General features: G+C 41.5%; 1 protein-coding gene across 1 annotated transcript in view; it reads right to left on the reverse strand.

The window, feature by feature from the left end:
- The window catches only part of Sema1a (semaphorin 1a), an 828,612-nt gene that overhangs the window by 308,091 nt on the left and 496,971 nt on the right, over window positions 1-23,550 (reverse strand). Inside the window, exon 3 of the mRNA XM_067146885.2 lies at window positions 258-365. Coding sequence (XP_067002986.1) covers window positions 258-365 — 108 coding nt within the window. The remainder of the gene's footprint in view (window positions 1-257; window positions 366-23,550) is intronic.

Here is a 23,550-nt window from a genome sequence, read left to right on the forward strand (position 1 = left end):
GAAAAGGCTAGGAAAACAACAGTAGGAAATCTGCCACCTGGGCGACTGCCCTAAATGCAGATCAGTAGTGATTGATTGAGTGAGTGACCTTCTGTATTCCGGGCGATTTTATAATTTATTAGTTAAACCATGGTTAAACATACTACTGTTAATCATATAATGGTCAAGCAGTTTAAAAATTTACTGAGCTAATATCTACAATTCCCCTCTGTATTCTACAGAATAGCAAAAACAATAGAAACAGTTAAATAACTTACTTGAATTGAGTACTCCCTGCAGATGGGTTTGAAGGAGTTGGTACCACATATGAGCAGTTTACCAGGACTCGTTTTCGCAAGGATGCGGATGTAATTCTGGCAATTTTCCTGCAAAGAGAAAATGTGAATATTTATCAGGCATTATAATTTACATGATATATAGGATACACTCTAGCTATGATAATGGAACTACTTACATTAATATGGAGCTAATTAATTTTAATTTCGTGTGGCTATTTCTATCAGAGTGCAGCCCTTGTAAGGCAGACCCTCCGATGAGGGTGGGCGGCATCTGCCATGCGTAAGTAACTGCGTGTTAGTGTGGTGGAGGATAGTGTTATGTGTGGTGTGTGACTTGCAGGGATGTTGGAGACGGCACAAATACCTAGCCCCCGGGCCATTGGAATTAACCAATGAAGGTTAAAATCCCCGACCCGGCCGGGAATCGAACCCGGGACCCTTTGAACAGAAGGCCAGTACGCTGACCATTCAGCCAACGAGTCGGACAATATGGAGCTGATATATATGGACGGAAAGTTCAAAATACAATAGACAGTCTAGTTCACACATTCTGATCTGGTACTGGGAAATCAAAAATCGTCAAATTCTTATAGGAGATGTACAGCGAAAAACTACTGTGTGCATCCGGGAGATCGTAGGTTCGAATCCCACTATCGGCAGCCCTGAAAATGTTTTCCGTGGTTTCCCATTTTCACACCAGGCAAATGCTGGGGCTGTACCTTAATTAAGGCCACGACCGCTTCCTTCCAACTCCTAAGCCTTTCCTATCCCATCGTCGCCATTAGACCTATCTGTGTCGGTGCGACGTAAAGCCCCTAGCAAAAAAAAAAAAACAAAAAAATCAAAACAATCTACTGTGTCACATCGACTGCATTTTGATAATCTCATTTAACTAGGGGACTTCTTGTAAGTCCCACGCCATATACTTAGAAGTGGCGTGACTGCTATCTTAGAGATTATCACGAACCCTTTTAAACAACGAGAAACACTTAGGTTATAAGTACTTGTGTTGCGGCAGTCTTATCATCCTGTTATTTGAGCTTAAAACTCTAGGCCACATATAACGCTTGGGGGAATTAAATTAACCTTGTAATAGTAACGTGCAAGTTTTGGTACAGTAATGCTAACGTCGGGAACTACACGCCCCAGAAAATTAAATCACATTCTTTTGGTGTGCGACTATGCACATGTGTAAAATAAAACATATAAATCACTGTTATAATGATCATTGTGCATACATACACTGAAAATCAACATAAGAGTCAGATTAGCTATTTTCCGTTATGAAAAATAAATTCGCATTTCACATGTCTTTCTTACGTTGCTCATTGCAAGTATGTCTCCATTTTGTGTCCTGATCATACAAATTTCTTACATTGAAAGCAAATGACCGTGGTTTTTCATGTCCTTGGAACGTTCACACATATGGCAACGACCCTTAGATCTTGTCTCTGTTGTTGGAGGCGGTGGAACTTAGGCTTCCACATCGAGTTGTTTCATGATAGCTCTCTTTGCGCCCCGTGGTAGAGTGGGGAAATTCAATCACTTCATCATTCACGGCTGCATATGTAAGGTAAGGTAAGGGTTATTCTGCCCGAAGTCAGGTCCGAACCTCCGCAGAGGTGCTCCTGAGCCGGAGTTTACGTGCGGTAGGGTGGCCAGTTCCTTTCCGCTTCTCCATTCCCTTACCTCCCACCAACAGCGCGTGGCAACCCAACCAACTCCTGACCACGCCCAATGTTGCTTAACTTCGGAGATCTCACGGGATCCGGTGTTTCAACACGGCTACGGCCGTTGGCGCTGCATATGTAGTTCTCCTAAATTCAGAATAAATTCACGTTGTACTTTTAAGGGAGTTGGATATTACCTGATGTACAACGTAAGCATTTAGAGCAGCAGAATTTAGCATTCCCATAAAAGAGGCAAAGTGACCATCTCCGGGTCTTTCTGCTACAAGTGTACTGTAAGTTCCACTCATCTGGTCACATTCATCATCACATTTATCAACTCCACTTTTTGTCATCATCATCTGTTTACCCTCCAGGTTCGGTTTTTCCCTCGGACTTAGCGAGGGATCCCACCTCTACCGCCTCAAGGGCAGTGTCCTGGAGCTTCAGACTCTTGGTCGGGGTATACAACTGGGGAGTATGACCAGTACCTCGCCCAGGCGGCCTCACCTGCTATGCTGAACAGGGGCCTTGTGGAGGGATGGGATGATTGGAAGGGATAGGCAAGGAAGAGGGAAGGAAGCGGCCGTGGCCTTAAATTAGGTACCATCCCGGCATTCGCCTGGAGGAGAAGTGGGAAACCACGGAAAACCACTTCCAGGATGGCTGAGGTGGGAATCGAACCCACCTCTACTCAGTTGACCTCCCGAGGCTGAGTGGACCCCATTCTAGCCCTCGTGGCAGAGCCGGGAATCGAACCCGGGCCTCCGGGGGTGGCAGCTAATCACGCTAACCACTACACCACAGAGGCGGACTCCACTTTTTGTACAGTTGTAAAAGTTGGTCTTTTCTGCCAGCGTAGAGTCCTGTTTTTTAGTGATGCACGCTGGTGCATGGATGACAGAAGTACTACAGTTTTCTTTTTCTTTGGAAAGAATGCCAGAAGTGAAACCTCACTCTCAAATCCAAATAGTGCTGTCTCCGACTTCCTCCTTTTTCCGGTATTTGAGAATTATTTTGGCAGAGAGTACCGACCATTTCCAGTTTATGTTGAGGAGTGGCCTTTACGAAGTTTTACCCGTTTTGCTGATTACTGTTCATATTCATTATTCACCTGCCGAAGAACTCGACTTGTCGCTTAGCTCAGGAACGTAGTCATCTCCAGAAAACATATCATCTTCATCTAGGAGTAAACAATCTTCCATTTCACTGTCAGACTGATCTTCAAACGGCTCATCGCCCTTAACTTCTGATCTCAACAGTTCAGCTAAAATATTGTCTTCGTCTAAGCCACTCGCAGTCCGGCCCCACGGTGTAGGGGGAACGCGTCCGCCTGTCACCCGTCGGCCCCGGGTCCGATTTCCGTCCGGTTCAGGGGTTTTTAATTGTAAATGATTAATATTGCTGGCCTGGGGACTGGGTGTTTGTGTCCTCCTTAACGATCCTTTCCTCACATTCACCACTTTATACTTCCGCAATTTCCAAATACAGGCAGGTTCCTAACATACTGTGCAAGTAGGGGCAAAATATCTTTCTAGGTCGACGCCCCGAACAAGCCACTCGCACCTAAGGCTGAAACACTCATGTTTACACTAAAATGGTTCTAGTATACAGTATTCAAAACCAAGTTCGAAACAAGACGCTTACTTGTCTCCTAAAATGCGAAGTAATAGCGTAACAAAGAAAAGCAGGCTATACTGCTGAAAGTAGCATGAACACTAACGTGGGGGTATGGCATGTCCCAGAACCTCAACATAACTGCCAAGGTTCATGAAGGCCACTGCGCAGTTGGAGACTGTTTTGTGGTCGAGAAAAAGTCCTCCTGGCAGAGTCACTCTAGAGCTGCCAACACAGAATTAGGCAAGAAATTTCCTTGGAGCACTGAACATCCCACGTCATTAATTGTAACGATTCAAATCCCGTTACAAGATAATATCTGTATTTTATTATTATTATGTTATCTGTATTATTATTATTATTATTATTATTATTATTATTATTATTATTATGTCCGTATATTATTATTTTATCTGTGAGATTAATATTATTTTGTTATAATTATTATTCAGTTCCATTATACAATGCTTGTCGCTTGCGTATTTGTAATTGAGTGTATGCATATATACGTATAGGTAGATTAACATTAAATATCTGTACAGTGAGAGTTTCGATATGTCAGATGTTGGATGTGACGTTGTTATATTGTACAACACTACTGGCGATTCTGCCAAGTCATTGCGACGTCATGGCTACGTCATCGTAAGCTTTTAGCATTTCGCTCAGAGACTCAGCCGCCCCAGGGGATTTCACCATTACATGCAACGGTTTGAGGCGTTGTGGGAGTATGTCATTGTTATTTCTGGAGATTACGTAGCTGTGTCAACCAACGTCTATAAAAGGTGTGTGCATATTGTAGCGTCAGTCATTAGTTAAACGGAAGCTGAACAGTGAAGTCTACTAGATAAAGAGGCCTCAGTCGGTCAGTCAACGAGTGTGAACGAGAGATGGAGAAGACTCAGTGAGCCATTAATTATTGGTCATTGAGAGAGTGAGGACAAAGCTGGTCGCTCACTTAGTTGAAGACACGGACGCAAGGGCTTACCATGGAGTCAGAGAGGGATACCATATTGACTTACAAAGAAGTCAGATGATATGAAGAAGAAGCAGTCACAAGGATGTATCACCAAGTTAGGCATGACACATCTACAGTAAACACCAGATCAAAGGAATACGTCGTAATTACACTAAAAGTGTTGAAGGTACAGTCAAGTGAATCAGTGAGGGGAATATTTCGTATAAATTGTTAAATGTCCGGTCAAGAAGAATTCAAATTCATGCCTAGTTTCTTTCAGCTGCAATGTCATAATTTCATATTCTCATCTGTTCTATCGCAACAAGACTCACTAATTTTTATATATTATTTAAAGAATATATTTTGTTCTATCAAACGAATTTATAGTTTTATTTCAATGACAGTAAAATATCTTAACCTCGAAATTAATTGGGAAACCGAACGCCAATCTCCTTTTCCCAGAACTTATATGGTATGTTGTCAAAAGTAAGCTTATTACTCCACACCCTAGAGATAGTCAAGAGTCTCATTCTATTACTGCTGCACTGAGTGGCAGCTGGCGCCCTTCAAATAACGTATGTGTAAGTAAGCAGCTAACAAGTAAGTGTGAGTACAAGGTCCGACGAGTGTGTATTTTATTTAATAAGTAAATTTTCATAATTTTCAAGTTAAATGCAGAATTTCAGATTTTTCATATAAAAGCAGTTTTATATGTTTCAAAAGTTAGTCAGACAGATAGGAACGTTTCATATTCCAGGGTTAAATGACTTGTTTGGAAATTCTGAAGTAATTTATGAAATGAAACTCTAATCCAATTAGTTCCTCAATTTAAATAAAATTAGTTTATTGACAGAATATGGAAAAGACCCTCTCGCAAAGCAAAAATGAAGGCAGTATCTCCGATGTGAAGATTTCATTGTACGTAGAGTTATTTAGTTCATCTCATGGGTTGAACCGTGTTGTTTCTTTCTGTACATACCGTTGATGTAGTAGTAGCAATCAGTGAACTCAATTTCGATCGAGCTCTGTCTGCGCTAAGTTAATAATAGAGTAGGCTAATCAGTTCTGTGGTTTGATGCTTTTCAAACTTTTTTGAACAGCTTTTGATTTCATTTCCCTATCTCATTTTTATGTAATCAAATAAATTATTATAACTGAGACTTCTGTAACGGTTACAGAGTAGACCCTATAATTCTGTAATTACTGAAAAATGAAACCAATTAAGTAGAAACATCTAAGTGGTGCATGGTTGGTAGCTCATCAGGTTAGCCGTTAACTGCGGAGGCAGTCAAATAAAACCTTTTAAACATTATATTTTAATAATCTTACGATAACGAATAATGCCTTTGTTTATATAACTTGACATTACTTCTACCTGCTGTAAATAAGTTCATGTTAGTTATACATAGGTTCTTACTTTTTTGTTTTTGAGGGGCCCGAATTTTCATTTTGGCACGCGGGCCGTATCGCATTCGATACAGCAGTGCTTCCTGTACAAAGCTGAAAAATACTGTATGTAATTTGTAAACGATCGACCGCAGCACATATGTACATACAGACATTTTGTGTTGTTTTGAGGTGTATTATTATTCACTCCCCAGTTACTTGCTACATGTTTCAGAACACTCTGTGTACGTAAACTCTAATGCGATGGTATTACATCCTGTTAGCCACCAAGTTGATAAATAAATAAATTGATTAAGAAATAAAGGAAGGAAGGAAGGAAGGAAGGAAGGAAGGAAGGAAGGAAGGAAGGAAGGAGAAAGAAGAGAAAGGACGGCCTGATGCCCTTTCGAAAAAGAAACAAGATTTTTCAAGTGAAAATTCCAATTCTTGGGACATATGTGGACAAACAGAGAATCCTTCCGGCAGCACATTTCCTTTAAAAACGACAAAATAATTCAACCGTATTTCCATGAATAACACTGTTCAACAAAAAATACTTTCGGAGGATATCTTGGCACGCATTACGCGTTCTATGACAACTGAAACATATTGATTCAAAATATGCAAACCATTTGTGTCTATCACTCACCGTTCTTTAGATATAGGCTACGATATTAACCATTTACATATGTTTAACATTGTATCAAGGAAAACAATTCACAGACAGAAGTTTCAGTAGAGCACTGATTCCTATATGGAGTACTAATGAACATGGCTTTAGCTATGCAAATGCACCACATGGCACATACTGGATTTGTCTGCTACATAGCCGCACAAGAAGCAAAACAGATTTGGTAAATTTACGCAACCTCTGGTCGCCATAATATTCACTGTCAATGACAATAAAAAATAAGAAAATGAAAAATGTTCGGCTTTTTATGAAAAATGACGAAAAACAAATTAAAAGAAATTTCACCGAGCTCGATAGCTGCAGTCGCTTAAGTGCGGCCAGTATCCAGTATTCGGGAGATAGTAGGTTCGAACCCCACTGTCGGCAGCCCTGAAAATGGTTTTCCGTGGTTTCCCACTTTCACACCAGGCAAATGCTGCGGCTGTACCTTAATTAAGGCCACGGCCGATTCCTTCCCACTCCCAGGCCTTCCCTGTCCCATCGTCGCCATGAGACCTATCTCTGTCGGCGCGACGTAAAGCAACAAAAAAAAAAATCGATAAACAGTGTTCCATAAAAATAAAACCTCGTCAAAATTTTCAAAACCTGACGAGATAGAGCAAAACGGTTTTCAGATTTGAAATTAGCATGAAAAACTGCACTGGAAACTGTAACGTCATGTCACGTATCTGCCCATTGTAAATCAGTGTAACCTGGCCTGGAGATCAGTGCACTAACAGACAGATAGATAGATTTATCGTCAACAGGACATGTTACAAGTCACAGATGATTCAATGAAACAATAACTGAACAACATATACAGAAAGAAGTAACAAAGAGTGTCTATCAAAGGGCAGACACAAATAAAAAGTTTCATTCGAAACTCCAATCTGTTATTTCCCATCCTTTGATGTTTTAATCTTCCAGGCGACCAGACCAAGGCGGACAGAGAAATGTTACAAGGGGCAGACATACAGTACATGCATCTCCCTTAGCAACAGACGTCGTCTCGGCATGAACACAAATATCTCCGTTCAGAAGGAAATTGCCAGGAATAAAATATGTTTTCCTATGAAGTGAAATAATACCCGAGGCAGGCACGAGAGTCTTAAGACACGACAAATAGATCAAAGTAAAAGATGAAGAAGACTACAAAACTTAAGCTGACAAAAGAGACAATTCGTCCACAGACAAGAAGATAGGTGAAGTAACCTTGTAAAGCGCAACCAGAGCAAGACACAGTAAATAATTTTTCACAATTTGCTTTATGTCGCACTGGTGCAGATAGGTCATACGGCCACGATGGGATAGGAAAGGCCTAGGAGTGGAAAGGAAGCGACAGACGCCCCAGTTCAGAAAGTCGTAATTGCAGTATTTCATTCTCACACTAGCGGGCACACTGTCAACCTGTCCTTGTTACAACTGGTCAACTTTATAATATCTCGCTCGAGGCTTTACACCATTGCTAGACGGGAAGGAATAAGTGACAGCCGAAACTGTAGTAAGGATGTAAAGGAGAGGCCGTGTAAGTCCCAGGTAAGACCCCAATTAGGGCGTGGTTCCAGTTATCGAACCCACAACAGCACTGCATGATACGCGAAATGGAAAAGATCCAAGAGAAATCAGCACGATTTGTTCTGGGTGATTTCCGACAAAGGAGCAGTATTACGAAAATGTTTCAAACTTTAAACTGGGAAGACTTGGGAACAAGGAGACGAGATGCTCGACAAAGTGGTAGGTTTCGAGCTGTCAGAGGAGAGATGGCGTGGAATGGCATTAGTAGACGAATAAGCTTGAACAAAGCTTTTAAAAGTGGGAATGATCATAATATGCAGATAAAGTTTGAATTTAAGAGGACAAATTGGGACAAATATTTATCTACAGTAAAGGACGAGGAATACGGAATTGGAATAATTTATCACGGGAAATATTAGATAAAATTCTAAGTTCTTTGAAAATATCTAACAAAGGCTATGTAAACAATTGACAGGGAATCTACCACTTGCGTGACAGCCCTAAATGCAGATCATTTATGACTGATTGATTGAACTGCAGCAGCGAGAAACATCGTTATCAATTCTCTGCTATGGCCAGTTTGGTTTAACCTGCTGTCCGATGTGAACAAACCCAGAATATCCATCGCCTGAGAAAACTCTCTGATTGGTTAGAAATGTACCGCCAGGTGAAACCTTTACAGGGAATTTTAATCCAGAATAGGCCTCCTAAATCACCAAAACTTCGCTCTGAAAAACAGCCCACAGAGTGTGAGATAAATGCTATTCACTAGATGCTAGAATTCGTACGCTTGCAAAATGAAAGCCAACGAACTTCGTAATAGCATTTACGCCGATATCTAGCTTACAATATTACATTCGCAAAAAGAAACCGCACTGAGCAACGTGACTGAACTTCTACTGGAACTTCTAAGTTCTCATGGAGGGAATTACATATTTTTCCACCAATAGAGCATATAAAAAATCAGATCAAAAATTGCTAGGTGGGCATTAATTCCATTGTGGAGTTTTATCTCCCGTATACAGTTATCAGACTGTGCCTCTTATAATGGCCTTCTGATAAGTTCACCTGCATACACCCCAGCGTCAGTGGATAAGGTCTGACACATCCCACTCTGATGAGTCTAGTGTCAGACCTAAGACGAAATGCTGTTTAATAGAGCAAACGCCTGAAAAGTCATACATCTAATTTTGGATCTGAACTTCTACTGACAATAAAATCAGAACAAATAACATAAGAATAGAGGGAAATGATTCCTGAATAAACAAGACATTCAAAACACGTTGAACTTACGGAGTCTTGTTACTTGTCTTCCGGCAGTGATTTGATTCCCTCCATATCTGTGTCAGAGTCCTCACCTTCACTTAACGTCGGTGAAGTTTATGCGCTAATTATGAACTGATCAACCACAGAGTTCGAAATCCCGTGTAACTCCCATAGTTATCCCTCTTGCTTCACCACACGGTCGATATTCGCCCATCCCTTCTCAGCTGTTACATGAGCAAATCCTTCGTTAAATAAGGCATTGAAGTCCCTTACCCTGTGCTCGTTAAACACTATTATAGAACACTAGTAAATTCTGTCACTAAAGAATAGATTTCTTTCACCGATAATGTCAGAAACTTTTCACAAAAAATTCTGGAACACTTTAAAAACCAACTAGAGGACCCACAGCATTCGTTATAAATAGGTCAGATAAGTCGTCTTGATCTGCTTTTCGTAGTCCTATTGTTTTGCTTCCCTTTTCAATGGTTTTGTGAACATTTAATAAGAAGCGCGTTATGATATGCCGCAGTTCGCAGACAGAATTCATCCGTTCTGACGTCATCAGGCCGTCTGTTTGGTAAAACTCTATGCATATATTCGCTTTTTTATCGTGCAGTTCTAGGTGTAAAGCTTGGTGCTGTGTCGGAGAAGGTAATGGTATTTTTAATCGCAGTTCTCTATACAGAACGGTTATCTTGTGAGCTCCCAGGTTAGTCTCAAAGGAGCGTTTTTTTGCCAGGCAGAGAACTTATTTAAGATACATGGCCTTCACTCTTTCTAGTGTAGCTAGTTTATCCTTCGATAGGTGTACCTAGATAATTATGGGGTCTGTTTGTACGTAGACTTTTTTCTCTTAGCAGCATGTAAGTTATTAGGAACGTTCTGCCACCTGTTGAATATATTTAGAAGCTAGGGAAGGTTAGAGAATCAAAGAGTATCTAGCAGGGAATAGTATTCTTCCGTGGCCAGAGGAAGTATATATTCTATGGCTTTACCGGTACTAAAGAAATATGACTGCATGCAATGACATTACTGAGGATGAAAATCACATTTATCAGAAATTTAATGAAAGTGTTAGTCGCTTAGCAACCTGCCAAGTAGAGAATGTATTGCGGGTTAGGGTAAGCCTTCGCCTGCAATTGTTGAAGTGATCATTTAATGATTTGATTTTATGATTACTCAAAGTTGGCTGAACTTAGAAACCTATCAATGTCTCATGATTCACCGGCAGGTCATTCCGGAGAGAATAAAACAGAAATGAAGCAAATCGGTCCAGTAGAACGGACGGATTTGCCAAAGCTGGTTTTAATAAATAATATATAGGTTCTCTTTCACCACTTTTCTGAGGCTTGCCTGACCAATGTTTTACAACTTCCACGATATTTACACAACGATACTATTCAACACAACTGTACGGTTAGTTTTAATGCATTTTTAAAAAATCTCGGTACCTGTACATCCACTTTACTTCTGAATTCATTTGTTTTTTAATTTGTTTCAGTCTATGTTCAGCAATATTGGAATGGTATATGTAAGTCAGTTTTGACTACAAAGTTAATAGCGTGTAGTTTCATTGCTTTTTATTTGAACAGGTTATAATAAGTCCGCTAACATAAGGGAAATTATCCTTTTCCTAAGTTTCTAACTTTCAGGGCTGGTGCCTGGGTACAAAAATGTTTGTGTCATTCATTGCTATAATAATAATAATAATTGTACCGGGGGTACACTTTTCCGTTCAGTTAATCTGCGAGTCTTCTATGAGGCCATCTATGTATTTGGACTTGAACTAATGTAATGCAAGATACTTGGGTTTGCAATTGTTAGATGTCTCTACAATCGGCCTAAGCGCTCCCTATGGTGGGATTAAGGACAATGAATTCTTAAGGAAAAGTTGATTTTTACTGTTCGCTAACCTTAGTTTTGAAGATTGTCTTGTTCTTGTGTCAAGGTTATCAACACTTCTGCCTCCTCCAACTCCTGTATCTATCAACCAATCAGAATTTTTGTGAATATTTTCTCTACTCGATTCAAATAACTGTGGATGTGTATATGCATTCAGCCTATCTGTGAAGAGTTCTGGAAACTTCCCCTCGAAATACTATAAAAAATGGGCACTTTAGGGCTGTATCATCATCTTCATCGCCCCAGTTTAGCGAGTGCGGCGTGTTCTTCGGGGGAAAGGGCCACAAGTAGGCGTCCGGAAGGCCCAGCAACTCAAGGTAATGGCAGAATTTTCTTAACATGTGATAGCTCCGGCAGATAGCTTGAGGGGAAGGTTTGAAACCTCTTTTCTTTTATGTAAATTTCTAAACCTGGTGGTTAAGTGTATAATTTTCGGCCGGTCTGAGCACTCTGTTCTATTCCCTTCTGGGAAATCTGTAATGTAAGGGAACAAAGAGTGATTACCCTCTGTTGATTCCCATTCAACTTGGAATGGGCTGACTAATATTTATAATCACTTAAAACTCTTAACACTCTTTTGGAATTTAATGTTTTTCATTTAGTCACTCCGACGTAGAATAGGCTTATCCTCTGTATCATTGGACCATAAGCTCACTTCGGGTTTTTAAAAATTTCTAGAGAGAGTGCAAGTGTATCGCCTACAACCCTTTGGTTCACGGTCAATCATGTTCAATCTTTTCCGTTTTACATTAACGCCATTTAGTATGGGCACTTTTTATCCCTGTTTATGTTTCTGGAAAAGAAAGTGAAAAACTGTTGAGCAGAAGATAAGCCCAAAACAGGGTTAAGTGACTGCAAATACCTTATTTGAAGATTGTCTGGTATAACCTTGTGCGCAGTAAGAAATCTATGCCTCTGAGAGGCTGGACTGTATTAATTTTGGAGATCAGACTCACAGGCTATGCAAATTAGTGGAGCAAACATGCTCTTTTAAAATGGTGTACCTGTTTCAGAGCTATAATGCTCATCCCTTCGTATATTACCATGTCGATAATTCTCTCTAGTTTTGTACCTAATTTTGGACTTTTAAGTCATTGTTGTTGTACCTGACGAGCTCATTGTTATTGTTTATTCAGGTCTTCTATCTATCAAATTTTAAACTGAAAAAAAATTTCAAAATTTAGTGCATTAATTTATGTTCTGGTCTATTCCTTGTCCGCCCATTCACCCCAGCACCTTCTTACACCTATGTGATCCACGATATTCCCGTAATAATAATAATAATAATAATAATAATAATAATAATAATAATAATAATAATAATAATAATAATATCAGCTTAGTTCCGTGACAACAGTTAATGGTTTTAACGAGCAGCATACAGAATGATGGAATTAATGTAATGGCGTTTACTGGTATAGTAAGATAGACATACAAACTTGTTGTCAAACGGAAAGTTTTGAAAATAACAGTATTTGTAGTGAACTCCAAGAACTGCATATTATTTAGAAGGTAATCCTATTCTCTCGTCACAAATGACAGAAATGTATTCCCTTTAATCCCACCGCCCCTGTATCTTTGAACTTCAACTCTGCTACATTAGGATTTACATGGAGTATACTGTACTCCCCTGCGCTCTAACTTACTTCCATGTATCTCGGAGCTTACTCCCCTCTCAAGTTAATTAAAACTTTTGTGAGGAACGCAAAGGCAAAGAGGCAATTCCGCTCACTAACTCGTACTTAGCATTTGGATCCACTCACCCAAAAAATGCTTAATGCCACGATTATAATGTTCAAATATTAGTTTAATGAGCTTCATTTCAGAAGACAAATCAATAACCAGACTGAAATATCAGGTAAAATATATTATTGTTAGCTAATTACATGAAAATTCAATCAATCAATCAATCACTACTGATCTGCATTTAGGACAGTAGCCCAGGTGGCAGATTCCCTACCTGTTGTTTTCCTAGCCTTTTCTTAAACGATCGCAAAGAAATTGGAAAATTATTGAACATCTCCCTTGGTAAGTTACTGCAATCCCTAACTCCCCTTCCTATAAACGAATATTTGCCCCAATTTGTCCTCTTGAATTCCAACTTTACCTTCATATTGTGATATTTCCTACTTTTAAAGACACCACTCAAACTTATTCGTCTACTGATGTCCTCCCACGCCATCTCTCCACTGACAGCTCGGAACATACCACTTAATCGAGCAGCTCGTCTCCTTTCTCCCAAGTCTTCCCAGCCCAAACTTCGCAACATTTTTCTAACGCTACTCTTTTGTCGGAAATCGCCCAGAATAAATCGAGCTGCTTTTCTTTGGATTTTTTCCAGTTCTTGAATCAAGAAATCCTGGTGAGGGTCCCATACACTGGAACCATACTCTAGTTCGGGTCTTACCAGAGACTTACATGCCCTCTCCTTTACATCCTTACTACAACCCCTAAATACCCTCATAACCATGTGCAGAGATCTGTACCCTTTATTAACAATCATATTTATTTATGTGATTACCCCAATGAAGGTCTTTTCTTATATTAACACCTAGGTACTTACAATGATCCCCAAAAGGAACTTTCACCCCATCAACACAGTAATTAACACGGAGAGGACTTTTCCTATTTGTGAAACTCACAACCTGACTTTTAACCCCGTTTATCATCATACCATTGTCCACCGTCCATCTCACAACACTATCGAGGTCACCCTGCAGCCGCTCACAATCTTGTAACTTATTTATTTCTCTGTACAAAATAACATCATCTGCAAACAGCCTTATCTCTGATTCCACTTCATTACACATTTCATCTGTGTGGTTCCTGTAGTTCCTAGACTGGATAGTCAGCGTACTCTCCTTTGGTTCGAAGAACCCCGGTTCGATTCCCTGCCTGGCCAAGAATTGAAAATGCGTATGGTAATTCGCCTACTTCGGGGACTGAGTGTTTATTTAAAAAAATTAAAAAATTAATGTTATTCTTTTCTCAGCAATATAATAACGATAAATATCCTATTAATATATTTTTCTACACACATACACATACACACACACACACACACACACACACACACACACACACACACACACACACACACACAGAGAAAAGCGCTATAATACATCCCTCCGATGGTGTCAAGAAGAATCATCACCATTATAGCTGCCTCTGTGGATCTGTGGTAGAGTGTCGGCCTCCGAATCCCAAGATAGCGGGTTCAAACCCGGCAGAGGTAGTCGGATTTTTGCAGGGCAGAAAAAAGTCCATTCGACACTCCATGTCGTATGATGTCGGCATGTAAAAGATCTCTGGTGATACATTTGGTATTTACCCGACAAAATTAATTAAATCTCAGCCATAGACGCCCAAGAGAGATCCGGTTTACTCTGTCTGCCATCTAGCGGACCTAGAATAAAACGGAACGTCGAAATTGACGAGCAGACAGCCAGATGGCGTCAAATCGAAATGTCTGCACACGGTAGCTGAGGCCATACGATTATTATTATTATTATTATTATTATTATTATTATTATTATTATTATTATTATTATTATTATTTTATTATCACTATTATTTCCAGCTCCAGTTTCCCAGGTGTAGTGTACAAGCACTCGCTATTTTCTCCTGTCAGTACAGTATGTAGTGTCTGTTCCTCCATGTCCTCCCACTTGATATTCTTCTTGCTGATCTCCGATTTCCATCGATTCCTAGGCCTCCCCATCGGTGTCTTCCCTCTCACTTCTCTGTCAAAGTAGTGCCTTGCTGGCTCAGTCCGGTGGTATTTGAAGGTGCTCAAATACGTCAGCCTCGTGTCGGTAGATTTATTGACGCGTAAAAGAACTCCTACGGAACTAAATTCCGGCACCTCGGCGTCACCGAAAACCGTGAAAGTAGTTAATGGAACATAAAGCAAATAACATTATTTTTTCTTTGCTGTTCACCTTTTGTCCATTCTCATTACATCTTAAAACCATTCTAGCCTGCTTCTTCCTAAAAGCTCAGTAACAGGCATTTTGATGCCAGCCTCCTTCCTGTTTCCTTCATTTCTAATCTTGTTTTTTCTGGTATTTCGGTTCATTGTTGTGATAAATTTCACTTCTGTTGAATAGATTTTAGTATTAGCCTTGTTGTATAGGGTACATGTTTCAAGTCCATAGGTGATAACTGGGATGACGTAGGTATCCGGCCATGAAATTGGGCCGAATTCATACCAAGTGCTGACCCCAATAGATAGGGAAAATGGGCAGGAAGAAGAATTACATCGAGATTATCAGCTGCTTCAGTGTGACAGGAGTGTGGTGGGTTTTATCCTGGCTACGGTAGAGAACTTTTGAAAGGAGGGCAAAATATCTTAGCACTCTTTGTCAGAACTGATGGCATGTTAGCGACGTTTGGTGTGAAAACTCGACACAATTAACCCAGTCTCCGACACCGCCAAAAATAGTTCCACTTTCGCTCTTATATGACATTGCAATCAAGAATCGAAATTGGTACACAGCTCGCGTAAAACGACACCATTTCAGAAGGTCTGCAAACCAGTAACTGATGCTAGATGATTGTACTGTAACTTAACTGTTGAAATTATCACCTCCGTGAATTTACCATGTGTGTTAAGTACTACTTGATTACTGTGTTTTGGTTTAATAATTATTAGTTATTGATTTTATGCCCCTCTAACTGCTGTTGGGCAGTAACGTTAAAATTATACTATCTGTTTAACGCCCTTTCAATCGATATGGATTTTAAGTGATGCTAGCGTGACAGAGTACTGCCACCCAGGACGTATTTTATCTTACTGATGGGTCGGCTCAGTAACTCTCCTTTCTGACAAATGCCCAAGCTCGTAACGAAGGTTTTGGTCTCGTTGCAGGATGATGAATATAGTTCGCCATCTTAAATAAATCAGGTAAAACCTTAGATAACACAATACGGGAATTCGGAGTGAAATCCAAATTAGCAAAACCTAATATGGGAAACACTTACAGATACAGTTTTAAACGTAAAATTTATGGGAGAAATATCAAAACCTATCAAGACAAACACAGGTGTACTGCACGGTGATGACTTATAGCCAATTCTGTTCAACTGTATCCTAGAGAAAATTGTAAGAATTTGGAATTAAAAGAACTCAAAATTTTTCCAAAAACCTTGGGGTGAAAAAGCAAAGATGTTGAAATTAATTGCCTGGTATTTGCAGATTATTTTGCTATACTTTCAGAGAGCTTGACAGATCTAGCAACACACATCAATTTCTTATAAGAAATAGCCAACAAAACAGGTTTGAGAACATGTGTAGAATTTTTTTATTACAAACATAAAAAACGCTCCAAAATTTTTGACAACGCATACTGGTCGAACAAAGTAAATAAACTAAAATATCTGGGAGAGATAATTGAAAAAAATGGTTTAGAAAAATGTTCTTTAGAAGAAATGTTACATAAGATGTAAAGAGCGCATAGAATCATTCAGAAATGTTATAACAAATGCGTATTTAAAAATCTGAAAATAAGCCACCACGATACAGTAGTGAAACGAGAATGTCTTGACGCAAGTGAATGCCAAGTTTTGAACTATAGTTTACATAAACTGGAAGTACTAAAAAGAAAAATCTGTTGTTCTGGAAACAACAGAACAATGGAAAATCAAAAGTAATAAGGAAATATACCAGAACACAGAACATATAACAGAAACAGTAAGATAAATGAGATTGCTACTTTTTGGACCTATCTATAGAATGGCTGATAACAGACTGACAAAACAGATATTCAAGTACCTTTGGGAGAATAAGTCAACAACGAGCAGGATACAAGAGGTCAAGGAAGATTTAGAAAGAAAAAAAAAAGTCTGCCTCTGTGGTGTAGTGGTTAGCGTGATTAGCTGCCACCCCTGGAGGTCCGGGTTCGATTCCCGGCTCTGCCACGAAATTTGAAAAGTGGTACGAGGGCTGGAACGGGGTCCACTCAGCCTCGTGAGGTCAACTGAGTAGAGGTGGGTTCGATTCCCACCTCAGCCATCCTGGAAGTGGTTTTCCGTGGTTTCCCACTTCTCCTCCAGGCGAATGCCGGGATGGTACCTAACGTAAGGCCACGGCCGCTTCCTTCCCTCCTCCTTGCCTATCCCTTCCAATCTTCCCATCCCTCCACAAGGCCCCTGTTCAGCTTAGCAGGTGAGGCCGCCTGGGCGAGGTACTGGTCATTCTCCCCAGTTGTATCCCCCGACCAAGAGTCTGAAGCTCCAGGACACTGCCCTTGAGGCGGTAGAGGTGGGATCCCTCGCCGAGTCCGAGGGAAAAGCCGGACCTGGAGGGTAAACAGATGATGATGATGATGATAATAAAAAAATGAAGCTATAGAAAGAGTGATCTTTAAACGGAAAGTTTTAAGAATAGACGGATTCCAAGGAAGAATGAAAAGCAAATCCCGTCCAAAGTGGTCCGAGGAGAGAAGAATACAGCATAGTGCAATGATGAAGGAATATTGGACCGGGCGAGTTGGCCGTGCGCGTAGAGGCGCGCGGCTGTGAGCTTGCATCCGGGAGATAGTAGGTTCGAATCCCACTATCGGCAGCCCTGAAAATGGTTTCCCGTGGTTTCCCATTTTCACACCAGGCAAATGCTGGGGCTGTACCTTAATTAAGGCCACGGCCGCTTCCTTCCAACTCCTAGACCTTTCCTATCCCATCGTCGCCATAAGACCTATCTGTGTCGGCGCGACGTAAAGCCCCTAGCAAAAAAAAAAAGGAATATATGAACGGAAGAGGATAAAAAAGGAAGGTTAAATTGAAATTGAAACGTGGATCCTAGCAAGGCTCATCGTATAAAATAAATAAATAAATAAATAAATAAATACTTTCTGCATTTACGGCTGTCGCTCATGCAGCTCTCCGGCTCCATGGCTCCATGGTTAGCGTGCTGGCCTTTGGTCGCAGGGGTGCCGGGTTCGATTCCCGGCAGGGTCGGGAATTTTAACCATCATTGGTTAATTCCGCTGGCACGGGGGCTAGGTTTATGATTCGTCTTCATCATCATTTCATCCTCATAACAACGCGCGGGTCACTTACGGACGTCAAATCACAAGACCTGCATCTGGCGAGCTGAACTTGTCCTTGGACACTCCCGGAACTAAAGGCCAAATGCCATTTCATTTCACCCAGGTGGCTAATTCGCTATCAATATTTTAAATTATTTCAAGGAAGTTGGAAATCTATCGAACATATCCCTTGATAATTATTCTATTCTCTAATTCCTCTTCCTATAAACGAGTATTTGTCCTGTTGAATTCCAATTTAGGCTTCATTTTATGAACCTTCCTACTTTTAAAAATTCAAGCTGATTCATCTACTAATGTCATTCCACGTCAACTCTCTGCTGACAACTCAAACATACCACATAGTCGAGCAGTTCGCCTCCTTACTCCCAAGTCTTCCCACCCCAAAGACTGCAACATTTTCGTGCTCTACTCTTCTGGTGGTGGTAGTGGTGGTGATTACTATTTTAAGAGGAAGTACAACTATAAAACCCTCATATTTATAACATTAATCACAGGGGAAAAAATGGAAGGGATCCGACATGACACTTCGAAAAATGAAGGTATCGGCCAAAGGAAGACAAGGGCCACGAAGGGCGTGAAAATTAAATACTAGGCCTCGCAACCTTATACCGTCGGGGTCGATAAGGAACAAGAGTTGATCAAGGGAGGTCGGATACTACAGATGAAAGTGAGGAGCCTGGCATAACTAAAGTGGAAGCAATGCCAGGATTCAGCTAAAGCCCCGTGGCCGCCAACCCACGCTCCCAAGCTGAGAGCCCCTGGAGCCCGTTTTAGTCACCTCTTACGACAGGCAGGGGATACCGTGTGTGTTATTCTACCGCCCCCACCCACAGAGGCCCACTACTCTTTTGTCGCAAATCACCCATATTCTTGTCTACGATATGTAGGTACTGCACCCTTTCACCTTATGAGTGCAGTACAATAATCAATTATAAAATCTATTCGGGTGTGTGTGTGTGGGGGGGGGGCGTAAAAGGTCGAGCGGCTTCGTTATTGCCTTCTATCACGGGGGCCAGGACAGGGAGAATCCCCACCAATGCATGTGGAGTTTTGAAACGAATTTGTATCACATGTCTATGTTTTGGATTGCACGCAAAACTAATAGCGGTCCCGTAGCTCTAATCACGATATCAAATAAAAGTACGAGTTTGTTTGCTTGCTAGGTTGCCTCCTCATCAGACCTATGATACTATACTGCTAATAATAAGAGTTGGTGTCTGACATTTCTTAGAGGGAGGTCCGTTTACTGCCTGCCGAGGCGGGATAAAGGGAGTAGCTGTGTGGTTGCCATGGAAACGAGGGTGGGGCGACTGCGGTTGCCATGGAGATAAAACTTCAGGGCAGCTCGTCTTGCTGGGAGTTGCCAAACCTGTCACTGTCACTGATAAGAACCTGATTGTATAAGAGTGATCGCAAATGGGACGACACCGCCTGGCCAGGTAGTCTACAACAGATCACAGCGGTCAGAATGAAGGAGGGAACAAGTGAGCCGGAAGCGAGGGGTAAGAGTATGTAGAAAGGAATGCTGGAATGTGGCAACATCGTGAAATGGCACGTGCAGTGCTCCTCCCTCCAACCTTACCTGTCAGACGCCAACTTTAGTTAAGTCTAGTATAACTCATACAGTTCACGTAATTCCTTTAGTTCCAAATTCTACAGCTTTTGACAACTAATTCATACACTGTCCATTTTAATAAAATATACAGTACAATCATGAAAATGTTCTTATATGTTCTAAGTTACATTTGAATCTGTTGCATATTTTGTTGGATATTTTGGTTGTACGACTCTGGAAAAATGACTATAAACTTTCTTTAGCTTATCCCAGTTATTTCTGGGGTCGCTGGAGCCACTCAGGCTGTTTAAGGCCGCAAGTCCTTCCTGACGCCACCTGATTCGTGAGATGAAAATCCCGATCCAGCATTGAGCGGGATTCGAACCTCACACTTCCTAGTGGGAAGCCAGCAGCTGAGCCACTGAGCTAATTGCACCCCCCTCTGGAAGAATGACTATACAAAGTGATATTTGTTACCGTCATTACTTTTTAGCTTACGTCATTGTGGCGTGGGGCAAGCATTGTGAAGAAAGCAGTTATTTCTTATGTCAGGAAAACACTTCTACGATGATCAAGAGTGGGATTCCAACACCCTGCTCTTTAGAACTGTTATTAGGAAGCTGAGGGTGGCCTGTTCAAGTCTCGAAACGGTTTTTAAACTCTTCAGAACCGCACAACAAACGTTACTGAAACTAACATCTAAATCATGACAATATGTTGAAGTAAAACTACAAATAATAATGTGTATGGTCTTAAGTTAATGAAACTCGAAACAGAAAGTCTCGAAAGGGATCCAAATCTAGAATTATCTAATGTTCGATATCACTGACGGAGATCTCTGTCCGTCCAGTCACCAATCGAAACCGTTCAGAAGCTGAATGCATACTGATGAGATTGAAAGATGTATTTCGTCGCACTCCACGGCGAAGAGAGAAAAAAATCAAGGTATACTAGCTTCGTTATGTAGGCGCTAGATATCTCATTATGACTTGGAGAGTGTAAGTTAGTCTAGTTTAGAGGCCCGCCAAGTGATCAGGAAGCGGCCACGTGGAAATCCCTGTTCTCGTTAGCGATTCTTAAGGACGACTCCTGTCGTCATGTTGCCACTCGATCATGTGGTAGAGCGCGCTACTCTCGTTATGCCTCAGCCCGCGTCTGATTAAAGAGCGTCTCCCTGCAGCCGGCCCGATAACGAAGGGTATTACCATCGGGGACCATGCTACATGACACACAGCCCGTTTAATCCGCCACCCACTCACAGATTACCTTACCAGATTAGTGCGAACATTACAATGTACGTACCAAGGAGATAAGTGGAGGTAGAAAGGGACCGATCGAGGACATGGAGAGGAAAAAAAAAAAACGACACTTAAAATTAGGTCTTGAATTTCCCAGTACTCAAAGCATTGGGTATAGCAGAAAATAGGGTTATGTCATGCAAACTAATACTATTTTAAATATGTCAATTCTTCGCGATGGCTCAGGCTGTTAGTTGTTGACCCTATGTTCTCCAGATTGTAGATTCTATCCTACCTGAGCTCGGTGCCATTCAAATCGCGACCTATGGACGAGAGCTTTTGAAATAAGTCACATCACTGTGGTACGGACTCAACATAAACCTTGAGGCCCTTTTGGCAATGATCACAACATCAATAGTCACGGAAAACTACCAGCTTCTTTACTTACTTCGTTAATCTTATCAGAGCCTGATTATCGAGCGTATTGGCCACGTGGTACGACTATGGAGCCAAGTTCTGCATTCGGGAGACTCTCGGGTTCGAACCCCACTGTCAGCTGTCCTGTTTTCTGTGGTTTCCCACTTGCACTTCCAGGCAAATGCGGGGGCAGTTCTTGTTCATAGTCCACAGCCGATTCCTTGCCCCTCCTTACCACCATTAGCTCCTCAACTGAGTTTGGCGTCAGGAAGGGCATCCGGCCGTAAAACATGCGTGTAAATTCATCTCATCTCATCCCCGACCCCGTACCAAGAAACGGGACTAAGGGCTATACATGACCGGTCCCGCCGTGTAGGGGGCAACGCGTCCGCCTGTCACCCGGCGGCCCCGGGTTCGATTCCCGGCCGGGTCAGGGGTTTTTACTTGTAAATGATTAATATCCTTGGTTTGGGGTCTGGGTGTTTGTGTCGTCCTTACCGTTCCTTTCCTCACATTCAACACTCTACACTTCCGCAATTTCCAAATACACATAGGTTCATAACATATTGTGCGAGTAGGGGTAAAAGAACTTTCTAGGTCGACGCCCCGAGCAAATAGCATTAAAAAAAGGCTATACATACATTCACAAGAGCCGGCTGTTAACGTACTATCAATATAAGTGGTATAAACTGCTTTCTTCTAGGTGAGAGCGTAAATTAAATAAATCACTTGATGATTCCATTGGGGGGCAAGCGCTTGCGTAAAAATTCGTGGATTTTTTGACGCTATGAAAATTAGATAAGACTCTATGGTTCAGGTGGCAGCGCGTCGGCCTCTCACCGCTGGGTTTCGTGGTTCAAATCCCGGTCACTCCATGTGAGATCTGTGCCGGACAAAGCGGAGGCGGGACAGGTTTTTCACTGGGTACTCCGGGTTTCCCTGTCATCTTTCATTCCAGCAACACTCTCCACTACCATTTCACATTTCATCTGTCAGTCATTAATCACTGCCCCAGAGGAGTGCGACAGGCTTCGGCAGCCGGCACAATTCCTATCCTCGCCGCAAGATGGGGGCTTCATTCATTACATCCCTGACCCGGTCATTGACAGGAAAACAGTTTGTAGGTTTTCACTTTCTATGGTACAGTTTTTTTGTGCCACAGTATTTTTTGCAGTAGAACCTGTACGGGTACGCAAGTACCCCGGGACCATAACGATTATTTGTTTTCATCTGTTACAGTAGCAGGCTGTCTTCGTAGCGTAACGGTTAGTGTTATTAGCTGCTGTTCTCGGGGGCCCGGGTTCGATTGCCGGTACTGCCAGGAATTCAAAACTGGCAGGAGGGCTGGTATGTGGTTGAAATGGTACATGCAGCTCACCTCCATTGGGGGTGTGCCTGAAAAGAGCTGCACCACCTCGGGATGAGGGCACGAGTTTACTTTAGTAGCAGGTTCAAACGAACCTAGCAAAGAGTAGAGTGAATTATAATGATAACAGCAATGCAATAACGAAAACGTTAGTAATAAATAATAACAATGTTATTTGTTTTACGTCCCACTAACTACTTTTTAAGGTCTTCGGAGACGCCGAGGTGCCGGAATTTAGTCCCGCAGGAGTTCTTTTACGTGCCAGTAAATCTACCGACACGGGGCTGTCGTATTTGAGCACCTTCAAATACCACCGGACTGAGCCAGGATCGAACCTGCCAAGTTGGGGTTAGAAGGCCAGCGCCTTAACCGTCCGAGCCACTCAGCCCGGCTGAAAACGTTAGTAGTATGTTATAGCGGATATTTACCAGTACTAACGGAACTGGGGCACAAAATTAGCTGCACATAGCGGGTGGTCGATGACAGAGTACTGAATACAAGCACAATTGCCTGTTTTCACGCCTTGTACATAATGCTATTACTTAACTAATTCTTTCTAAACTTACAGAAGTAGCTACGACATTATTTGAACAAAATCTTGCGATATGTCCTTTGTTTTGTTTTGTTGTTGTTGTTAGTACAGCCAAACGCTGAACATACTGTACAGTT

The sequence above is a fragment of the Anabrus simplex genome, chromosome 5 (genome assembly GCF_040414725.1).
Source record: "Anabrus simplex isolate iqAnaSimp1 chromosome 5, ASM4041472v1, whole genome shotgun sequence".
Taxonomy (NCBI): Eukaryota; Metazoa; Arthropoda; class Insecta; order Orthoptera; family Tettigoniidae; genus Anabrus; species Anabrus simplex.